The sequence below is a fragment of the Fragaria vesca genome, linkage group LG2, assembly GCF_000184155.1.
Source record: "Fragaria vesca subsp. vesca linkage group LG2, FraVesHawaii_1.0, whole genome shotgun sequence".
In the NCBI taxonomy this organism is placed as follows: domain Eukaryota; kingdom Viridiplantae; phylum Streptophyta; class Magnoliopsida; order Rosales; family Rosaceae; genus Fragaria; species Fragaria vesca.
Genome location: NC_020492.1, coordinates 23666705 through 23689431, shown reverse-complemented (window position 1 = coordinate 23689431; position 22727 = coordinate 23666705). Strand labels below are relative to the sequence as shown.

General features: G+C 39.0%; 5 protein-coding genes across 5 annotated transcripts; 2 read left to right on the top strand and 3 right to left on the bottom strand.

The window, feature by feature from the left end:
• Positions 1–555: 555 nt before the first annotated feature.
• LOC101313868 (serine/threonine protein phosphatase 2A 57 kDa regulatory subunit B' iota isoform-like) lies at positions 556–2490 on the bottom strand. Its single transcript, XM_004292915.1, has 2 exons — positions 1270–2490; positions 556–1001 (listed from the first exon to the last, which is right to left on the bottom strand). The coding sequence occupies exons 1-2, from the start codon at positions 2488–2490 to the stop codon at positions 645–647; spliced, it is 1578 nt and encodes a 525-aa protein (XP_004292963.1). The 3' UTR covers positions 556–644.
• Positions 2491–4990: 2500 nt separating this feature from the next.
• LOC101299736 (E3 ubiquitin-protein ligase At4g11680-like) lies at positions 4991–8662 on the top strand. The gene is made up of 5 exons (XM_004291371.1): positions 4991–5149; positions 5466–6267; positions 7085–7210; positions 7299–7566; positions 8065–8662. The coding sequence occupies exons 2-5, from the start codon at positions 5609–5611 to the stop codon at positions 8302–8304; spliced, it is 1293 nt and encodes a 430-aa protein (XP_004291419.1). The 5' UTR covers positions 4991–5149; positions 5466–5608; the 3' UTR covers positions 8305–8662.
• Positions 8663–11522: 2860 nt separating this feature from the next.
• On the top strand, positions 11523–16140 carry LOC101299259. Its single transcript, XM_004291370.1, has 4 exons — positions 11523–13737; positions 14081–14201; positions 14809–14868; positions 14958–16140. Exons 1-4 carry the CDS (start codon positions 11528–11530, stop codon positions 15930–15932), a joined length of 3366 nt encoding a protein of 1121 aa, XP_004291418.1. The 5' UTR covers positions 11523–11527; the 3' UTR covers positions 15933–16140.
• A 448-nt stretch (positions 16141–16588) lies between these two features.
• On the bottom strand, positions 16589–18144 carry LOC101298963 (dnaJ homolog subfamily B member 4-like). The gene is made up of 3 exons (XM_004291369.1): positions 17980–18144; positions 17208–17620; positions 16589–17027 (listed from the first exon to the last, which is right to left on the bottom strand). The coding sequence occupies exons 1-3, from the start codon at positions 18142–18144 to the stop codon at positions 16589–16591; spliced, it is 1017 nt and encodes a 338-aa protein (XP_004291417.1).
• Positions 18145–20085: 1941 nt separating this feature from the next.
• Positions 20086–22388, bottom strand: LOC101298675. Its single transcript, XM_004291368.1, has 3 exons — positions 22270–22388; positions 21201–21654; positions 20086–20445 (listed from the first exon to the last, which is right to left on the bottom strand). The coding sequence occupies exons 2-3, from the start codon at positions 21630–21632 to the stop codon at positions 20305–20307; spliced, it is 573 nt and encodes a 190-aa protein (XP_004291416.1). The 5' UTR covers positions 21633–21654; positions 22270–22388; the 3' UTR covers positions 20086–20304.
• Between the last annotated feature and the right edge of the window lie 339 nt (positions 22389–22727).

Here is a 22727-nt window from a genome sequence, read left to right as displayed (position 1 = left end):
AATAGATGTATGTTTTGGTCATTTAACTTACCTATAAAATCTCAATAGAAACATAAAATAATAAAGATGTGTATTAAGATATTAAGGGTGTGTATTTAAAATTTCTCATTCTTTTCTTGTTAGGTTTGTGTTACAGAAGTATGATCAAGATACAAGACATTTTTCTTTTTCTTTTTTTCCATTTTTTAATAATAATTTCTTATCCATTTCATTTCAGTTGAAGTTACCAACATCAAAAAAGAGTCGAGTTCAATTCCCTTTGGGATGCACTCATGCAACAAATTTAATGGGGCCTTTTCTATAGTGGATGTATAATTTGATCTGAGAAAGAAATAGCTGATCATATGTGAGAATCAGAAAAAGATACAAGGTTACACAGGGCAAAATCGGATCAGCCAATTAAGCTATTAGTACAGAAAACTGTGGAATGTCACTGCATGACCCTTCCCCAGAACCTTTCTGGGGATTACAATGAAAACAAGGTTACAACTGGCTGTCAAAGGACCATCACAAAATCAAAATCCCACCCCAAACTACAGCCATTTCCATACATTTCTTCTAATTCTCCAATTGCCACCAAAAAACGAGAGGAAGTTGAGGGTAAAAGAACGCTTGGGGATATCGTATCAGTTCATAAGTTAATTTCAGCAGGCAATTTTGGTTGCCCGAGGAGTTACCAAGACAGCAATATTTCCAGTTACCGGCTGGAGACTAGCTGCATTCTCTAACCGTTCCCATGCTTCCTTCCGCTTCTTAGCTTCCGAGCTTTGCCTTGCTTCTTCTTCCATATATTGGGCATGAATGGAGAGGAATAGCTGATCATCCATCTCCACAAACAGCTTTCTAACATTAAGAGTTAAGTTGAGTACTGCTTGGTTCCAGTGGTTGTGGGCATTCTTCTCCAAGGCTGGTAAAATGATGGGCAGAATGGCTTGACGATTATGTGCAATTAAGTTGACAATGTGGTCATTGTTCCAAAAGAAAAGGGCTCTTTCAGACACCTGTAACAATTAAGAAAACATGAATTGCCAATTCTCTTTTTAAGGGGGGTTAAGCTTAGACCAAGTTTGAAGCATTCCAAAATGCTGACTTTTTGGCATCTGTCCTGCTCTACTTACAACCGACTTTAGAATTCTACTTGTTGTGAACAAAATTCTCATGAATGTATCAGATTCCGAAAGCTCATATAACTTGTAAGCTCAGATTCCGAATTCTACTTGTTACAAACATAACATTATACTATTATAGACATGTAGAAGGAATATATACCTGGAAGTGGGAACTGTTAATGGAGGATGCGATCCGGGAGAACAAAGGGACCATAACCTTTTGAAATTCCACCATGTTAACTGCCTCCAAAATCTCTTCCAACTCACCCAAGAACATCACCTCTTTCTGACTACTTGTTATCGGCCAGTACTTCAACAGACCCTTTATAACAACACTCGCCAACTTCGGCTCCTTCTCTATAAACTGTGTGACACAGTACGACAACTGCTGAAAATAAGACCCTAGATTCTTCGGCTTATGCAGGGGAATCAAAACCCTCCACAAGAATATCCTGTGCTCCTCTTTCAATGGCAATGCAAACCCACTAATGATACTTCCAAATATCTCCAGAAGCTCGGCAACCCCATTATGTCTCTCAGTCTCAAACAAAAACTTGTAAAATATATTGTTTATCGACTTGCGAATAAACGGCCTATGCACCATGAACTTCCCATAAATCCTATGCAGAATGGTCTTCAAGCAGTCCCTTTCCCTAGGGTCATCCGAATCAAACAACTCAAGCAACCTCAAAATAAACGCATGGTCTATATACTTCTTTGCGACTTTCGCATCCAAACACGAAGAAGTAACAAACTTTAGCAGCAACTCATACACAATCTGCAAATGTGGCCAGGCAGGATCAAAGGTAGGCTCATCATCCTCATTCTCTCCCCCACCAACACCCGAATTCGACCGATAATTAGGCGGGAAAACTCTAAACAAGTTAATAGCACACATTCTACAAGTAGCCAGAATAGCCGGCTCGCTAAATTTCATTGAGGCAGAAGACACAAACTCCACAAGCTCAAGCAATGTCTGCCTCTTCACATCTTTCTCAATCGAATTCTTAGTAGGGTCTGTGAAATCAAATGTCACACAACAAAGACTAACCTTGCTAACAAAGAGGTTCATCTTTTCGGAACCCGGAACGTCCTTGAAGGGCACCAAGGGCTCGATCCCGGCCACCACGCTCGCCGGGAACACCGCCGACGACATCCGTTTTGGGCCGCTGGGCCGCTGCTGGGCCTGACCCGGATGATTATTGTTACTATTATTATTAGCATTACTCAAACCACCATTGGACCTAGGCGTGCCGCTGAGGCCGGAGGGGCCGGTCCGGGAGGTGGACCGGGGAGTGGTGGTGCGCGGCGAACCGGAGTCCCCACCGGAGTCGCCTTTGAGGGCTTTCCGGGGGAGTCTGCTCAGGAATTGCTTCAGCATTGCGGCGTATTTGAAATCCAAACCAAGCAATAAAGATGAATGCTTTTTTCAGATCAAACCCATCTGATAATTTCGAAAACGTTGCGAAACCCTAAGTCATAGATCTGGGCCGAAATGTGGAGCAAAAAGAAGCAATGTGGGGGATTTTGAGGTCTGGGGAGTAGTGATGGAGGGGTCAAGATTTGAAATTGAGAAGGGCATTGATGAAATTTCAGATCTTGGAAAGAAAAAAATGTGGGTCAATTAGCTAGATTCTTGATTCTGAAAAGATGAACATCAATGAAAGATTAGAAATTGAAAGCAGAGTTGCATATATAAATAAAGCTCACCAAGCAAACATGAAGCTTGTCAATAAATATGGAAAGGGAGAGGAAGTTGGGGAATAATTGTACATGGGAGAGAAAGGTGGGTTATTTCATTGCAAAGGTTTGAATCTGAAAGGAGGCATGGAGATTCATGGAACAAGTGAGAGAGATGGGGGAGATCTAAGAGGGAGTCTTTATTGTTTTGTTATTGATGGGCTGTGCAGATTATTGTCTGTGATCTCCATGAAAGAGAAAAAGAAATTTGACCACCATCTTTGGTTTTTTCTTTTACTGTTTCTTCTCTCTGTAATTTTTGTTTTTTAGTTGTCCAAGGTGGAAGAGAAAATGGTGGCGGTTTTTCGGAGAATGCGGGGTGTTTCTTTAGGACAGTGAAAACAAATTGGGTGTAATTTTTTTATTTTGACATGAGGTAAATTATCTGGTGGGTGAAAATGGGATTTGCCATTTTGTGTGAGCTGATTGCATTGGTGTAGATTGGTACTTGGTAGATTCCTTTGTGCTGTTTTGACAGGCTAAAGTGTTGGATTTGTAGATCACAATGTTTTTGATACAAAAATAGTTATGGATGTTGTCACTATGACATGCTTTGGTTTTGTTATAGAGGAATTGGTGATGTGGTATAAGATCAAAGATCTAGGGTTCATTTCAAAACTTAGGTTGTTTGCTTCTCTTTGGCAATATTTGACAGAATTTGGTTGGGGATGAAATGGAAGCAGGTAATTTGGATAAATTGATAGATGAAATGGAAGCGGGTAATTTGGGTAAATTGATATGCCGATTGTAGTATGTTTTATGAGATGTTAATTTACATGAACTTGTTACACTAATGAAACTATTAAAGTTGTGAATAGTATGTATACTAATTTACATTGTGAAATTGGATGACAATAAGATTGCACACCGTTTAGCAAAGGAGAGGCCTTGAAAGTGTATTTTTAACCTTTGTTGTACTTGGAGTTGGTGCCTATATGGCTCCATATGTGTGTCAATATGACTTTGAGTTCGATGTTTATTGTGTGAAATTATGTATTATTGTCTTCATGTTGATGGCAATTTGTCGTGGTTCTTCTCCATAACTCATAGGTGTTCGTTTTAAGCTCAAATTTAGAGTCGAATATATTTCACCGGTTGTTATAGAGTTGTGACAAGTTCTAACAACAATCAATTTATTATGACTTAGGGTTTATCTGCTCTACATATGTGTATGCCATATATACACTAATAGGAGAATGTGGCACGTGTCTTGCAAGGGGCTGTGGGTTATTGTTTAAGGTTGAAAAACAGGTTGTATCCATACACATTTGTAGGATAGAATTTTCCTATGACTTAAACATATTAAAAAAACGTAATCTCTGCCCTTCTCTTCTCTTCTCTTCTCTTCTCTTATCTTCTCTTCTCTTAAAAAAGAGCATATTTCATATATTAAGCATTTAAGCTACACACCAAATCATCAATCTCACCAAACCAAAGATCAAAAAATCCCCCACCCACATTGTTGCTTGAAAACAACATTAAACATATGAGTCATATGTTATGTGCATCACCCATTTCCATATATCCCATACTCCTTTGACTATAGCCCCAAGTATACTAAAGCCTTGTTGGACTATAGAGGCAATTTAGTAAATTGACAACAACAACCGCGTAGGTGTGACACTTATTAAAGTCCAGAGAGGGGCCAATCTGATATTTCCCTTTCCCAAAAGAAGCTCTCACGGAAACCCAAGCCCCTCTGAGGCGTTTGCAAAAAGAACCCCAAAAAAGCCGAAGGGCCAAAAAAATTCCCCAAGAGATAATTATAAATAATTAAAATATAAATAAAAATAAATAAAAAAGGAAAATTCTTTTCCTCAAGAAGTGTCCAAAGCTGACTCCAATTCATCTCCCTCCAACAAAACCCCCACCCCAAAAAACTATCCAGAAGAAAAAAAAAAACCCCCAAAAAACTAACACTCACCAAATCAATCTGCTACTTCAGCTTCAATCTGGTAGCGTCTCTTTTTCTCTTTTCTATCTCTTTCTCTCTCTATATAGATACATATATATATATATGCATGTATATGCCGATTGGGGACGATTGATTTATGGCTTAAAGATGGGGTCTTTGGGTTTAGGGGATGAAATCTGAAACTGGGTTCGGCTTGTTTTGGATTATTTCAGTGTGGGATTGTTTGATTTTGGGATTTTGAATTTTGGGGTTTTTATATTTTCTATTGGTATTATCATTATAGCTTGGTATTTATCGACGGCTGAGCTGAAGCTTGGTTTAGATATTGGGAATTTTCTGGGTTTATGATTGTTGGGAACTGATTTGGCTGCCCACAAGCTCTAGAGTAAGTGTTTCAAAAGATGTAGTGTTGAAATTACCAGATGTGCAAATTGGTTTAAGAAGCTAGTGTTTTGAAATTTGGGGTTTTTGATTTGATGAGCTACAGGATTTATTGCTTAGCTGTGTTTGATATGACAATTTATGATTTTGACAATGGCCTTGATCGGTGGTCTGTGTTCATACCGCTTCAGTAATAGATGCTGGGACATTGTTCTGTACATTTTACATCTCTGCTTTATACTGTTTTCTATCTAAAGCAAATTGTTGTTACGAGGATATGATTGATACGAGTCTGATATGATCATTTTTCTTTGAAGCAGGACTGTTGTCGGTTGATTCAACTCGATAGGTTTGTAGGACGAGTGATATTAAGTTGGCACGTTTAGAGGAGGAATATAAAAGCAGGATTTTTGATCTGAGGTTCTATGCATTCTTTACTGTCCCTTTGCGTTGGCGGACTTAGATGGACGTTGGCTCATTGAAGCTACAACTTGAAAGTCAGACATACACAACCCCTTTGTTAATGGAGCCATCTAGACCAGAAAATATTAACAGCAACGAGCATATTATTGACATAGCCAGGAGTGGAGATGCCTCCTCATCTAGCTTGCCTCAAGATAGATCTTTAAATAGCTTAAATGCCACAGAGCAAGACAGACCTTCAAGTACTCCACGCGCACCCACATTACAACCTTCAATCTTTTCTTCTAATGGATCGAACTCCAGAAACACTTCAGTGGCAAGGAGAGGAGAGACTCGTCGACGCAGAAGTCCGTTGAATTCTGGTATATGGATATCTATCGAACTGGTTCTTACGGTGAGCCAAATCGTTGCATCTATTGTCGTTTTGTCTTTGTCAAGGGATGAGCATCCTCGCACTCCATTGTTTGCATGGATTGTTGGTTATGCATCTGGATGTGTTGCTACTCTTCCTCTTCTTTATTGGCGCTATCGTCATCGCAACCAAGTCTCAGAACAAGATTCTACTCAAGCTCGTCAGAATTCTCAGCTATCGGCAAGACCATTTTCACTCTCTCTATCTAGGGCTTCAGAAGGAGAAGATCTTCAGACTGCTACTGCAACCCATAGAAGCAATCAAAGTTCGGCAGTACTAAGCAGAAGGTGAGTTACTTGTTCTTTTTACATATGGGTTCTCTTCATAAGTTGCATGATCACTAAGAGCAGGCTTCCTTTTTTTTTAATTTTTTATTTCCTTTCCTTTCCCTTATATTCCGAACACAGAATGAAACTCCATGTTATGCACTCAGCATATTTGGTATTCCTATAGGCTAGAATCTTAGGCTGTATGTTTTGGTAGTGCACAAAAATATACTACATCTACTAGAAGTCTTGAAGAGTTGCCCTTGCTTTAATGATTCTGTTAGATTGTTTGTGCATACTAGCTCTCTGCACTTAAGATCAAGAAACTTAATTATTCAATCCCTCTTCTAGGACAAAAAGAAATGTAAACTCTGGTCATATTTGAAGGTGTGTGCAGTTCATTGCAAAACCTTGCATGTGTTTTTCATTGTCCATTCTCTGCATTCGTAGTCCTGATAGAAACCAATGGTTGGTGCATATTTCTTATAAATGTTTAATGAGACGATGGCTTATTTTGAGTTCATCTGTTTCTGGAGTTGAGGTGCCCACAGTATTTTTGGTTCTAAAGGGTCTTGGTAGAGTAAATCCTTTTTGGCTTTTTATAATCCTCTATGATTTGTAGTTAGGATTTTTTTTTTTTTTTTCCATTTTTTTTGCTTCAGGTTTCTTGTATTGGCTTTATGGGTTTCTCTATGTTTTGAAATTGTTTATTCATGAGTTGTGTGTACATAATATGCTAGATTTTCCATATCTCAAGGTCACTGGTCTTGCAAGTTTGATAGGGAAGCCAGTATTGGTAAAAAGTATATGATACATTAGATCTTTTTTTGCTTAACAGAGTCAAAGTACTTGTGGAATACTTCAAGATGGCATTGGATTGTTTCTTTGCGGTTTGGTTCGTGGTTGGCAATGTTTGGATATTTGGAGGACACTCATCTGCGAACGACGCTCCTAACCTGTACAGGTATTTTTGTCAATCTGATTATTAGATGTAAACTCCATTTTCAACATTCCCCAAAGTGTGGTAATGATACAAGCTTTTCTCTGTGCAGGTTATGTATAGTATTTCTGACATTTAGCTGTATCGGGTATGCCATGCCTTTCATTTTATGTGCAACAATCTGCTGCTGTCTTCCCTGTATAATATCAGTTCTTGGGTTTCGAGAAGATCTGACACAGGCTCGAGGAGCAACAACTGAATCAATTAATGCTCTCCCAACATACAAATTCAAGATGAAGAAAAACAGAAATGGTGATAGCAATGAAGGTGTTGTGGCTGCAGGAACTGAGAAGGAGCGAGTGATTTCTGGAGAGGATGCGGTATGTATGATCTTACAAACTTTGCATGATAAATTTAGGACCTATGTCTGAGTGTTTGACTAGTGACAAATGACCGAATAAGGAATGCATGAAATGTTCAAAGAAGACAAAAATAAACCATATCCAGTATGAAGTTCAAAACCATTTGAGACCTGTTTCATTCACAACTAGTTTAGTGCTTCTGCTTGCAGTCGGTCATGACCCTGATCACATCAGAAATTATATGTTAGAAGCTTTTAGATCCACCAAACTATTCTATTGCATAGTTGATTATGTTGAATTGGTTGGTGCAACAATCGCTTAGAATTTAGGAACTTAGGTAGAGGGTGTTTTGATGCTAAATTTCCCTGAGATCTGTTCCTGTGGTATGATTAATGAAAAATTTCAGCAGTTCCTTTATATTATTGCGTGATAGAGTGACTGTTTCTTTCTTTTCCGTTTTATTGGTTCTCAGTCTAGTGTACTTGACAGTACTGATGGTGATGTAAAATTGAACAGGTTTGTTGCATCTGCTTGGCAAAATATGCAAACAATGACGAGCTGAGAGAGTTGCCATGTTCTCATTTTTTCCACAAGGAGTGTGTGGATAAGTGGTTGAAGATCAATGCGTCTTGTCCTCTATGCAAGAGTGAGGTTGGTGAGAGCCTTTTAGGTTCTCTCTCCTCGCTCAATGGCAGTCAGCAACGGAGTGATAGTAGGGTTGGCAATGAAGTGGCTGAGGTCAACACCGTGTTTTAGGCGGCAAACATGTATTCACCTCTATGACTTGAAGAATATATCTATGCAACAATTCTCTTTTTGAGATGGATGGCTGATTATCCGAGTTTCCAACCATTCCATTTGTTTATCTTTTATCATGGGTCGGAGGCAACTTGGTAGAGACATCCAGCACAGGCAATTGCCCCTCCTGACAGAGGCTTTTGACAATGTTAAAGTTGGAATGTGGTTCTCTAGTTTGTTGATGGTGTAAGTAAAAGTTACTTTTGCATTTCAACAACACATGAATGTAAAGATCAGATTCAGGGTTTGTTCCAGGATTGTTAGAGATAATAATATATGGATTCTTGTTTATATTTAGTTATTTACCGTCTCCTTCATTCTCCTCTCATTAACATAATATTAAAGTTGATAACATACAACAGTCTCAATCACTATTTCGTGATACCAAAATAGTTCCCCCTCTCCTGCTTCTTTAACACAAAGGATCCAAATCCTTGGAGTTTGTCGTTGTTAACTGATGCAATCGAATAGCTCATATGTACTGTATCTTTTTAGTTGCGATTAGCCAAACTACGATACTTGACCATTTTAATCGTGATTAGCCAAAATAATGAAGGTAGTTGGAGAAATAGGTTTCGAGTTCCAGATCAAAATAAGTACATGAGAACTCACATCCTCGTGCTCTCTCAACCCAAACTTGAATTGCAAAATCTGAAACATTTTTCGACTATAATATGTATATGCATTGTCTGATTTCATTTTTTTACGTCACATGTTATCAGGCATCTTCTTAAGAAATATGAAATGTGTCGAGACCAACCTAGATAGATACTTCAAAAATAAGTACATGAGAATTCATATCGTGGTGCTCCCCCAACTCAAACTTGAATTACAAAATTTAAATCATTCTTGTAACTATAACTTGCGTTGTCTGATTACATTTTTTATGTCGCGTTATATGTCGAGAGAAAAAGAAATTAATATATATCAATAGGTCACACACTGTCACAGTTACACAAACACGTAACAAATAGAAATTTGGCTTCTTTACTTAGATTTATGTTGCTTGAATTTATTTGGATAACTTCTAACCATTGGATTGAGTACAATCCAGGACCACCAAGCAAATCCAAGTAACTTAAATACAAACACGTAACAAATAGAACTTTGACTTTTTAATTTAAATTTATGTTGCTTGAATTTGTTTAGATAACTTCTAATCATTAGAAGCATACAATCCAGATGCAAAAAATAGTCTCACGAGAGAGACGAGAGGGCTGGGTGGACATTATCCAAAGGGTGGGCCCAGATTCAGAACAGAGGGCACACGTGTCAAGTCACGGCTTTCCTCCAGAGAACCGCTCTTGAGCTCCAACCCTATACGAAATCGTGGTCCTATATAACTCCAAATCCCCAACCTCATCCCCATATAAAAAGCCATTTTGCATTTTTAGGGTTTTCTCTTTACCTTTTTATTTTTCTCCGTCTTCCTCGAATCTTCGCTACCCCCAAACCCTAGTTCCGTACTAGCCGCACCGCCTCCACCTCACTTCACACCAGCTGCTTCGAATCTTCGTTTGTGATCTGTGTAAGTATCGGTTGGATTGGTTTTGCTTCTAGCTTGCTTTCTCTGTTAAATTTGTGATTCGCGATTAGGTTTTGTGTATTCTGAATGTGATTGCTGCTGATTTGATTTGATTGGAGCTGGTTTTGTGCTGATTTGATTTTTTGGTAGCTGATTTAGTTAGGGTTTTGAAATTTAGATTGATGAGAGCTCGTGAGAAATTTTGTTGTTTAGGTATTCGATATGCGATGTATTGATGCGGACAAAGCTGGTTGAATTACTTTTGAAGTTTTAGAATCTGTGCAGTTGTGGTTTTGATAGAGCAGATGGATATTCTGATGCTCCTTGTTTTTAATTTAGTGAAGAAAACCATAATCTTTGACTTAATTTCTGAGGTTCGGCTAGAAAATATTGATTCTGTATATGCTTTCGGCTCGAAAATATTGGTTCTGTATATGCTTTAATAGGCCCTCCTTTCAGAGGGAAAAGTTCTGATTGTGTTTGTGAGAAAGTTTGTTTCGTTTTTTGTGGTGAACTTGTGTTGGGTGTGTTTAATCAATATGTTCATTCTAAAGGTGACTGGTTTTCTGGTAATGTTTGGCTTTTCGACGCTAGAAATATGGTAAATGGAACACTGCAAGCTGGTGGACTTCACTGGTGGGGCAGGATTGTGCTGTATAGACAGGCTCTCAATCATGGCCTTTCTTGAGCAAGAATGAAGGTTTTGCCTTGTGCATTTGCTGAAGACTACATTAGTTTCAATATCAGCGTTTGAATGAACAGTTGATTCAGACTACAAGGTGATAAACTCAGTCGACTGGATTATAGTGGTGGAGGGTTGAGCTTGTCAACTCAAGCCGTAATTCTTCTGGCTCTGCAGTATCCACCTCTCCTCCTGTGGATTTGAGAGTGTTTTTGTATCTTGGTCTGTAAAAGGGTTTCAACCCTTGTTTGTTGTTGCCTGCGTGGCTCTGCAATAGCAATCTTAGCTTATGAAATTGAATGCTTTATTCGAGTACACTGAGTTTTCAATTGCTACTGAGCTACCCAGAATCCTCGCCTAGTTTGCTCAAAGCAAATCCTATAGCTTCTTCCGTCATTGCAGTCGAGAAATTAAGTAAATCAATAAATAAGAATAATCTAAATTGCGTATAAAAACTGTAAAGAGATATGTACACAAAAGATAAGAGACTAGGTTTATTTAACCAATTAATGAATCTTGCCCCATCATTTTTTGGTCTGAAATTATATACTTTTCTGCTTGTGCTGATATTGATGCCAACTATCTCTGGGAGGCAAGCCTGGCAGAATTTTATTTATGTCTTGTTAGTTGTGACCTGAGAGGTAAAAGAAGAGTCCTGGGAAGATTTGATATGAAACAGTCACAGTTAATTTAGCTGCAGTGATTTTCTTGCTGCCTTGTGTTTGTATTGTGTTATTAGAACATAGTCTTTGAATCTTTCTGCTTTGAGTTACCATGCATCAGTTTCTTATTTTGTTCCTTTTTCTTTTTGACTGAACTATACTTTGTGTCTTAGTGTGATGAATTCTATTGCTCGATTTTTTTTAAAATTTTATTTCTTTAAGGAAAGAGCATGATTTGTTTTCTTCTTTGTTGCAGTAATCTCTATTTTGAGTGACACCCCTTGAAGCTTATGTGCAAGTCAGGACAGTAGCATGTCAAGCAATTTTGTGCCACAACAGTTGCCAATATCAAGCATGGAGATGAGTCAGCTGGAACCCAGTTTGAAAAATGTGAGCTCACCAATACCGGAAATCCAAATGGGAGCGATTGGTTCTGTATCTAGTGGCACTGGTTCACAGCAGTTTTTGATATCAAACAGCCAGATGGAAGTGATGCCTAACTATACTGGTTCACAGGGGTTATCTACAGCATACATGCAAATGGGACACATTGCCAATGCTAATGGTAATGTTGGCGCACAGAATCTTTTTACACCTAGCAATCAATTTGGAGAGATGGGCGCACTGCCTACAAATGGGGGATCATATCAGTTGGCCTCTATGAAGAGAAAGGCACCATTGGAACCCATGTTTCTTGACCCCGGGACTCATCAGTTGTTGATGCCAAACAAGAGGGTTGCACAAGTGGAACACAGACCATGGTTGCAACAGGCGTCTACAGCAAACAAAAGAGCTTTGCAATTGGAATCCATGGCCAGTGCTCCAGGGTCTCAGAATATGCAGGCCCCGAATAAGAAGATGGTAAAGATGGATTCCTTTTCTGGTAGATCTGGGCCTCAGCGGTCTTCAAGTCAAAAGAATCAAACTTCGCAAAAACAACCATCTCCAAAGGGTCAAAATGAGTCATTTGAATCTGTAAGGTCCAAGATGAGGGAATCATTGGCTGCTGCTTTGGCTTTGGTTAATCAGCAGCAAGATAAACCTCTGGAATCAGAAGACAAGACTGAGGGGAAACCACAGGAGACCTGCGGTCCTGTTGAACATGAACTTAAAGAAGAGCCCAAGGAGAATCTAAAAAGCAACAATGTGGAGAGTGCGAGCCGAAACATTATGTCTGATGCAAATACTAGTGATTCTACACTGACCTCAATATGTGAGGGGAAGGAGTTCCAATCGAGTAATATAATGCCGTATGATGTTTCATTTGGTGATAGTTTGTTTGTCAAAGATGAACTCTTGCAAGGAAATGGGCTTTCCTGGGTACTGGAGTCTGATATTCAGATGTCTGACAGAAGTGAAATTTTTCCTGCTGTAAAACAAGAGTTGGATCAAGAGATGAGATATCCTGAAGAACATGCAGTTCAGTCTCTTCAACAGGTGGCAGTTCAATCTCCAGAACAGTTGGCCTCTGAAATTGAAGCAGAACTATTCAAATTATTTGGAGGTGTCAATAAGAAGTATAAAGAGAAGGGAAGGTCCCTTTTGTTCAATCTAAAAGATCGAAATAATCCAGAACTGAGGGAGAGAGTTATGTCTGGAGAAATAACTCCAGGGCGTTTGTGTTCTATGACTGCTGAGGAACTTGCTTCAAAGGAGCTTTCTGAGTGGCGGATGGCTAAGGCAGAAGAACTTGCACAAATGGTAGTTTTACCTGATTCAGAACTTGATGTGAGACGCTTAGTGAAGAAAACACATAAGGGTGAAGTTGAAGTCGAACAGTTTGATAATACTCCAACGGAGGTCCCAATTTCACATGATCAGGACCAACCGAGAAGCAAGGAGCCAGAAGTATCTACCCCTCTGAAATCTGTTAGGCGCAGGAATGAGGGCAAAGCTCGACGCCAAAATAGTAGTGTAGAGGAGTCCTTTACTTTTCCTTCAAGCGATGGGAGTGATTTATTGCAAGGGCTTATGGTGGATGATGAGTTAAAAGATCTTCCTCCAATTGTCTCGTTAGATGAGTTCATGGAATCCTTGGATAATGAGCCACCTTTTGAGATTCCACCTGAGAAAGGGACACCGGCCTCACAAAAGGAGGACTCAGAGAATGATTCACATTTGAAGGCAGCCTCAGAAAAGGAGGACTCAGAGACTGGGTCACATGTGAAGGCTTCTGGTTTAAGCCCCAAAGAGTCTGTTCATTCTTCCCCACCGAAAGGTGATGAAATTGATGGAACAGATTCAAAGCCAAAAGCCGTTATCAAAAGTGAAGACAGTCTTGTTGTTACCAAATCTGAAGACAAACCTTCTGTGATCAAATCTGAAGACAATTCCGCTGTGAGAAAAACCAGTGACAGTCCTGCTGTGAAGTCTGGCGACTCTAGTGCTGATCTGAACTCCAGGGACTGTCTTGAAAAAACAGAATCTACACCTGTTCAGAAACCCAAGGGCGAACATATGTGGGGAGGTGCCCTCCAGCTGAGCATCTCGACCAAGGCCTCTGTTATTGGTATCTTTAAAAGGTTTGTCCTTTCTGTTAGACATTATATATTTGCAGTCTTTCCTGGTCCTGCATTTCTGGTTATAGGTCTTATGGCTGAAGTCAGATGTTCTGTATATATGACTGCTCTACTGCTTTATTAATTATTTGGTCACTCCGTGCGAGGATTATCAAGTGTGAATGTATGTTCTTTGCAGTCTGTAGTTACCACTATTAGCTGGTCTTTAGTACCTTTATTTTTTTCTTCTTCTTGTTTCGTGCTCATCTTTATGTGATTGTATGTATAGAATTGTAGGTTACCTCGTGCATATTGCCAAATAAAGTGGCTCCATTTGTCTAATTGATTCTTCTCCCTTGTTTTGCAGCGGTGAAAAAGGTTCTGTGAAGGATTGGCCTAGGTCTCTTGAGATCAAGGGCAGAGTCAGGCTTGATGCTTTTGAGAAGTTCCTACAAGAGCTTCCACAATCCCGAAGTCGTGCTGTTATGGTATCTAAAAGTTCCTTTTTATTGTTTGACAGTACCTGTATACTACTATGCCTGCGTTCTGGTATTCCATTAAACTTTTCTCATGCAGCGTGGGATCTCCCTTTGGGGAATATGTACATGTTGTTTGAATGGGTGAATACACAGTTAAAGGAAATAGAAGTTGATTGCAAGAAGTTGATTTTGTTTGATTTTGAATTTGGTGTGAATCGCAATATCTGTCTAGTCAGAGATGATTGAACAACTGGGTTACGCTTGATCAGTTCTAAGGGAATCCACAGGACTGCCTTCTATATCATAAAACTTGAACTGGATTTAGGACTTGTATTTTTGTTGAGCAAACGAGACTTGCAACGCTAAAGGTTTAAACTTTTGTACTTTTGATGCAAATTTGTCAAGGAATATATAAAGTACATGGGGAACCTTTGGTGAAACGTCAACTTTTAGTTTAGGAGGCAGGCAAATATAAAATACTCGTACAATAGCGTTATAGACTGGAAATACTACTCTTCAATTAGAGGCAGACTCGTGTTTTAAAGTTCCTGAATAATTACTTGCTATGTGCATTGTTTGATTTATCTTGTAATTGACTGGTGTTCTTTTGCTACAGGTTGTTCATTTTGTTCCCAAAGAGGGGTCGTCAGAGACTGAAAACGCAAGCCTTCGTGAGGTAACAGTCATACTGATACATCTGTTCATTGGTACTGGTCCCAGTTTTTGGTGATGGTTTGTTTATATAGAAGTTTTCTTTCCCTGCAGGTCCGAGAGTCTTATATATCAGATGAGAGAGTGGGTTTTTCTGAGCCTTGTTCCGGAGTCGAACTATATTTTTGCCCTCCCCATAATAAAACTTGCGAGATGCTCAGCAAGATCATTCAGAAGGAACACGTTGAGGAACTCAACACTATTGATAATGGCCTTATTGGTGTTATTGTGTGGAGAAAACAAACTTCCCCTAAATCGTCTTCGCACCAGAAGCACGCTTCAAAAAAGCAACATTATAGTAGTTCTAGTTCTAGGAGGCATCACGATACAAATTCGAATGCCAATTACAATTCCAGACCTTCTCAGCCTAGGGTCTTACCTCCTACCCACACTAAAGTAACACATGATGATGAGGAGGACGAAGTTCCTCCTGGATTTGGCCCTCCCGCTTCCCGGGACGATGATGACCTTCCTGAATTCAATTATAGTGGTGCATCAAATCCGCCTGCGCCACAGTTTTCTACCCAAAGGCCCTCTAGGGGGCCTGGGATGTACCCTGAGTCTCAGACATCTCGCCCTGTAGATAAAATGAGAGAGCTGATTCTTAAATATGGACAAAATGATAGTCGTGCATCATGGATCAGCAATGATGATGATGATGATGATGACATCCCAGAGTGGCAGCCAACTGCACCCCCGACCCAGTACCAGCGTCCACAGCTACAAGCAGTGAGTAGCTACCAGCAACCGATTCTGCGTCCTCATATAGGTTCTCCACTTCAGCAGCAGCCATTGCACTCCTTGCAACCCCAAGTGCATGCATCAGGCTTACCGACTTCTAATCCTTATTGGCAGCAAGGGAACCAGTGGGCTCCTCCTCCTCCTCCTCCTCCGCAGAGTGGTGGTGTGTGGCCAACTAATGCAGCTCAGCCTGAATCGGGACAGTTTTATGGAGAACCTGATAGAGGAACTGCAGGCCAGCCGGGAATAGCATGGCGACAGAATGCTCCTAGAAGTAGAGGGTTCTAATTGTTTCATTCTTTCTTTCCTTTGCTCATGTAAAGTTCAGTTTCTTTTTGTATTCTCAAGAGATGTGGTAGTTCTTGTAAGCATAAATGCTCTTTGGGTGTTTGTTGGTGTAGTTCAACCGGAACTGGGAGCTTTGTGCCAGTACTTGTAGGCATTAGCTGCAGAACATCTTTGTTGGTAATAATGTTTTATAAGTTTTACCTAAAGCAAAACTAAGTATGTGGTTCATATTTTTGAGAACAAAACGAAGTTTGCCGTTATCTCATTGTCTAATTGCTTTCAAGAGTTAAGTACTATTTGGTTTTGTCATATGCTTTGAGTAGTGGCAAAGTAATCATAAACTTATAAATTCTGATTGTTCCCCTGAGATTCCATTTCAACTTGTATCAAAGAACGAAGCTCTATTTCAGTAACATTTTGAATTTATGGGCAATTTACAACAAAGAATGGAGTGGAATCACTCATTAGAGTTGGTACAATATATCAAACATCTTGGAACCTCACTTGTTTCAAAACTGCCGGCATTTCTCTTGACAGATATAAACTGGTACAATTCACACCGCAGTCACCACTATGGCCTAGAATATAAACATTACATCTTCTTTGTGACTTCACAACTGTTCGAACTGTTTGGGATAGTCTTCCATCTTCACTCTTCAACCTCCCAAAGTGCGTTTAAGTCCAGCTCGTTGTTCTGGGGTCAAATTTGTAGGGAACCTGACCTCAAATTTGATCTTCAAATCACCCCTATTCCCTGGCTCTTTCGCTATCGGCATACCCTCCCTGGCAACAACAAGCTCATAGCCAGGGCTGACTATTTCAGTCACCGGGACTGATAGGTCACGCCCATCTAGCGTTTTGAGCTGCACTGTAGTTCCACCCAATCCCTCAGCTAATGACACCTTTTTTGTAATGAGGAGGTCATTGCTATCTCTTATGTATACATCATGAGGCTTCTCATCGATCACAAAAACAAGGTCTGCAGGTAACTGGCCAGGCTGTTCGTTTCCTTTATCCGGAAATGTGATCTTGGTACCTTTCTTCCATCCAGGCTTCACTTCAATGGTTAATATCTCTGTTTCCGGCGCTTGACGCCTGTATTGATCATTTCCAATGGTTAAGAACACCCCAAGTCAGCTAGATACGATCCATGAAATTAAGAAACTAACTTCATTCTGGACTACTTAACATTGCTCTACTTAACTAGAGTAACTCTCAAGTAACAAATAATACTAATAAAGGAAAGAAAATGGGGACAGTGTTGAAGTGACATACCCATTTGCATCAACCACAGTTCTAGAGATTTTCATTTTCCTTGTTGAACCAGTATACAGCTCCTCAAGGCTGCATGGCAACTTGCTCTCAACTGCTGGTGGTTTCTTTGGTGTAACGTTCTCACTATATGATCGAAAACCATTTTCGTTGCTTCCACCAAATCCCCCAAACGTCCCTCCACCATCGGACGAGAATCTTGAAGATCTGCCGGGTCCTGATGATCCAAATCCAAAAGGACTACTTCCAAAGAATTCTGCAAAAATATCCTCTGCATTTCTAGGATTGAATCCTTTTGAGCTACCGCCACTGCCACCACCAAATGGGAATCCACCACTTCCAGGTGGTGGCATGTCTTTCAATCCTTCCTCTCCATGCTGATCATATATTTGCCTCTTCTGAGGATCACTCAAGACCTGAATATTCACACAACATTTCATTCTTTCAGTTTCATTCAATTCAGTACACCTAAAACTGTTTCCTGCCATTTTATTCAATCCATAACCAATCACAAGCTAATGCTTCCTACCCTTCCTTTGGTTGTGAATGAAAATGTAGACAATTCATGTAGCTAGACAATTCAAGTACTGGATGTCCTATTACAATCACTTGTTTGTTGCTTATCCAATACACCCCTAGCATAAATTATATAACTTTGACAATTGACAATTGACAAAACCAACATAGAACCTTTCTTCTTTTACATCCCTATTGTTATAAATACATAGAGGAATCAAATTGTGTAACATAAATACCAGAAGGAAAAAGAACATGCCTCATAGGCCTCAGAAATCTGCTTGAATTTGGCTTCAGCTTCTTTCTTGTCATTGGGATTCTTGTCAGGGTGCCATTTCATGGCCAGCCTTCTATATGATTTTTTGAGATCGTCTTCTGTAGCATTCCTATTCACCTTCAATATGTTATAGTAATCCACACCCATTTTTTATCTCCTTCTTGATTGTCAATCAAAACCCACAATTCCAATGTCAAAACAATCAATATCAGATCAGACTCGATGCTTCAAAATCACAACTTTCCACAAAAACCCCGATCACCATCCACCTTTGTCTTTCTCTGAGGAAAAAATATCACAAAAGGTGGTGGTAAAAAATAGTCAGAGACCACCAGAAAAAAGGTTGATATGGGGATTGTAGTTGACGATTGGTCTCTCTTCCCTGCTTCAAAATTTTATGATGAAATAGATCCTCTGAGAAATTTGGTTTTTGTTTAAGGTTGTGATTGTGAAGACATTGTTATTCTTGTGTATTATTTTGTTGAGACCGTGTTATGTGTTTGATGGATATTTTATCTTACTACCGCAGCTCACGGACATGTTTAACTGTCCAACATCTAAATTTAAGCTCAAGCTGAACCGATGAGAGTTAAGGACTTCACGTACAATGATACATTACAACAAAAATCCCATACACACACTTTTCACCTACTTTTGATCAATATGTTTGTTATTTTGATATAGGGTAATGTTTTTGTTATAGCACAAGGACGTTTCGTAAGAGATAGATTTTAAATACACTTCTCTTATTACTCAATACATCATCCAAATTAATTTCTTTTTCTAATATTTTACTAAATACACAACCTACCTAAAATACCCTTGATCTAGGACACCATGAAATACTCTTTATTTGACTACAAGGCTCTACTCTACTATGTAGCATGATTAATATGTAGGGTAGTTTATATTGACGTATTAGATGTTCGTATAACCATGTATTTTTTAGAATTTTTAGTAATTAATTGTTCCCTTCAAATTCTTAAACATGAAAATAATAAATAAGATGAAGAATACATACTCAACAATTTATTTAGATGAAGAGATAAAGATTTTTGTGGGGGAAATGAAATATTTCTATTGATCGAAATCATACGACTGTAACAGTCAAGCAAGAGGGATCCTAAGACCACTCAAGCCAATAAAGTTCAAAACTTAATTCAAATACTACTCTAAGAATTGAAAAGACAACCTCAAACTACAAAGTCTTAATCGTTTGGGTTCGACAACCCTTACTCTAAACCCCACCATTCTATTACTTGCCTGTTATACTTGGCGATGACTTCAATGCTAACAAGCACATGGACCCTTACATACGCAATGGTCCTAGGGAGACACAGTCGTGTCTTCCCATTTGCATATCATATGTATTTATTGTATTTAAGGGATGAATATCTACCTTCTTTTAGGTGTCATCGGTTTTAATTTTAGGATAGTTAAGGGTCACATGGTGATTTTGGTTGTAATCGGTATTTACGAGGCATTTACATTTATATACGTACTATAACTATTTTTTTTGTACTTAGGTATGGACGTCCAATTCGGTTTCTTCAACAGGATCATTTAACATCCGAAAATGGAACTCATGAGATGAATTCAACAATAACAACACAGAAAAGAATGGACATTTGCCGACCATGGCCGTCATTGGGAAATGATACATTTCTTCATTGATTACCAACTATTTGTTTCTCAAATGATCCAGTAGTTTAACCATATTCCATCAGATCCATGTCCAATATCGAAGAAGACAATTGAGTTCGGAGCTGAGACCCGAAATGAGGTCTAGTCTCATATTCGTCTAAAATCTATTCTTCCACGACTGGTCAGATATTACCAGGAAATGCCATCTAAGGACATTCCATCTCCATTTCAGTGACGATGGATCATATATAAGAACCATGGAGAGGGTTGCCATTTATAACAAAATATCTTTGAACCATGCATGAACGAGAACCAGGGAAGAAGAAAAGGATATATTTAGGGCGTACGTAAAGGATACGAATAGTTGATTGACATATCACTTTCATTTAAAAAAAAAAGAAAAAAAAAAAGAAGAATCCGCAAGCTGCATGGACAACTGCACAACGAGCTTCTGGCCCATAGAAACACTATGAAATGAGAAGATTTGAGAACAAACATCTAGAGCTATACAACCATTGTCATACTATGTGTGCATGATTGCCCCAAGAGAATATATCCCTCTATTTTATATACTTTTTACCCATAACCAAACATATGTCAAAGCAAATCACTTCAGACATTTTTTTGTTTCCACAAAGTCAAACAAACAGGACAGGATAGGAGCTAAGATTTGGGTGAACCACTGGCTTCGCCTGCTGCTACAGTCTTCAGTTTCCATGCAGATTTTGGTGACATCCCAGATTCAGAAACATCTCCGATGTCCAAAGTGTCTGGAAGACTCTCAGAAGACTCCACTGTGTAGAACTGTAATAAGAGTTAATGTCATTGTTATCACTACCGGCAAATGAACGTATGAAAGTATTCTTGAAGAATCATATGGAAGGTGAATAACAGGCATCAATTGAAATGATAAGACTATATGCTGAGCTTGTGTTAATACCCATAAGAACAAAGCAAGATGCATTCTAGCCATTCAATTACCATCCCCCTCTTGTAGATAGTGCATGCTCAAGGCACACAGATTACCTAACTCTCCACTATACCTTCATATTAATCGAACAAGAAGATCCATCACTTTACTGTGGAAAAATTGCTTAAATAAGCAAATCTTAAGCAATCAAACACTTATAGTGGAAATATAATTTCCATCGAATCAAAAAAATGTGGTGTATATGGACATAAAGTATTACTATTACTATAAGCCAATTGTATACGCACACAAAAAAAAAGCACTCAAATGAACTTGCAAAGAGGAAAATGCCATAGGAAAAGGAAAGCCTGGTTTGATTTCTTAGGAAATTCAACACAAGTGGCTCAAAGCACATACCACCTATACATTTCATGCTTCAACTAGACTCCAGTTTTGACCTATTATATAGGACATCCCATGATAATAATTAATAAAGCATGAATTGCTATAAATAAACCGGGATAACTAACTGATTCCATTGTTTCCAAATTGCAAGCAGCACCCTTAAGTATTAGAAAACAGCAGCATATCGACAATTGTGGAGGATAATGTATGAAGAATTTATTCCCCAATGAAAAATGAAAGATACCTCAAGTTGGTTCAGCATGTCAATGGTTGCTTCCAGGTCCCCCTTGTTCGCCAAGTAAACATCAGCCAGAGACTGATCAGAAATACCAGGAAATGCCATCTGAAGATACTCCAAATCCATATCAAATTCCTCATTTTCTGTCACTTCATTCACTTTCTGTGACGATGAACCATACGAACCATGGGGAGGGTAGTTGTTTAGAGCAAACGCCTTTGGACTGAGAAGTGCTGCAGTACCAGGGGAATCAGATCCAAGATAAGCTTTGCTATGGTTTTGATTCTGGTTCATACTATGAGGGGCCCCAAACCAGACTGCATCGTTGTTGCAGTTAGATTCTTTTGATGTCGCAAAAGGTCTATCATCTGCCTCCCTTTTGGAGAGGGGAATGTATGCTGCTGCATATGGATTCAAAGACGACACTCCTGGCTTCATGGCCTCAGTTCATAAAACTTAACTGCCACCAAAAGAATTAAAATGCAAACCAGCTATCAGAAAACAACATTCAATAATATTCACGAAAGACTTAGAAAAAAAAAAAACCCGCAGAATCCAACATATTAAGAAGAGATAATCCAACTTCACTGCTTTTTACTTCACTTTGAAGTTACTCCAAGAGTAAGCTACATGGTGCAGGTCTGACCATAACATGTCCTTGATCTCTCAAAACCTTGATTAATAGCGATACTTAAAAATTACTAATCCTTTAAAAACTACTAAAGTCAGTAAATTATAAACTCCTCTAATTTCCAAAAGATTTAAAAGCTAGAACGTGCTTCATACGACACCAGATCACTATCAAAATTCAAATCCATTTTCTTTGAGAAATGGATCTCAAACATAAACAAAATAACATCCAGATCAAGATTCACTCTAAACAGTAACCAAGAGCTACACAGACACACATATTCATCTAGAAATTTCAAACCGCGAACAAAAAACTCGAATTTCACTGCAAATCATAAGCTTCTCGCATACGGATCATCTTAATTTCGAAGCCAAAAACACGATCAAGAAAAGAAAAAAAAGACTTAAACGAAACGAAGCGAGGTTGAGGTCAGAGGAAGCTTACCGTGGCGCGAAAGACGATCGAGAGAGGCGAACGGAGAAGAGGGAAACCCTAGAGTGAGGGCGGATTTGGAGATCGGTGATGACGGGAGCGAAGAAGAAGAAAAGCGAGAGAGGAGTGCCAATAATGTTTATTGAGAAATCAATTTATACAAGTTTTCTTTTTCCACTTTGCTTCATGACGCGGACGTTTTTTTTTTTTTTTTTTGAGTTTTTACTGCCAGTTTTACTGTCTTTGGAAATCAGGTCAAATGCTGTAACGGAATTACGTGGCGCTGTGTTAGTGGTAGTTACAAAGTAATGGACTGGTAAAATTATTTTCTGTTTTTTAGTTGTACACCCCTATTTTCATATTCAAGACAGTCCTGAATGTTATACTAGTTCATTTTCCGGCATGGTAAAATCGTTAATTTTTTTGTTGTTGCGAAGTTTGTTCTATATATCCTGATATAGAACATAGTC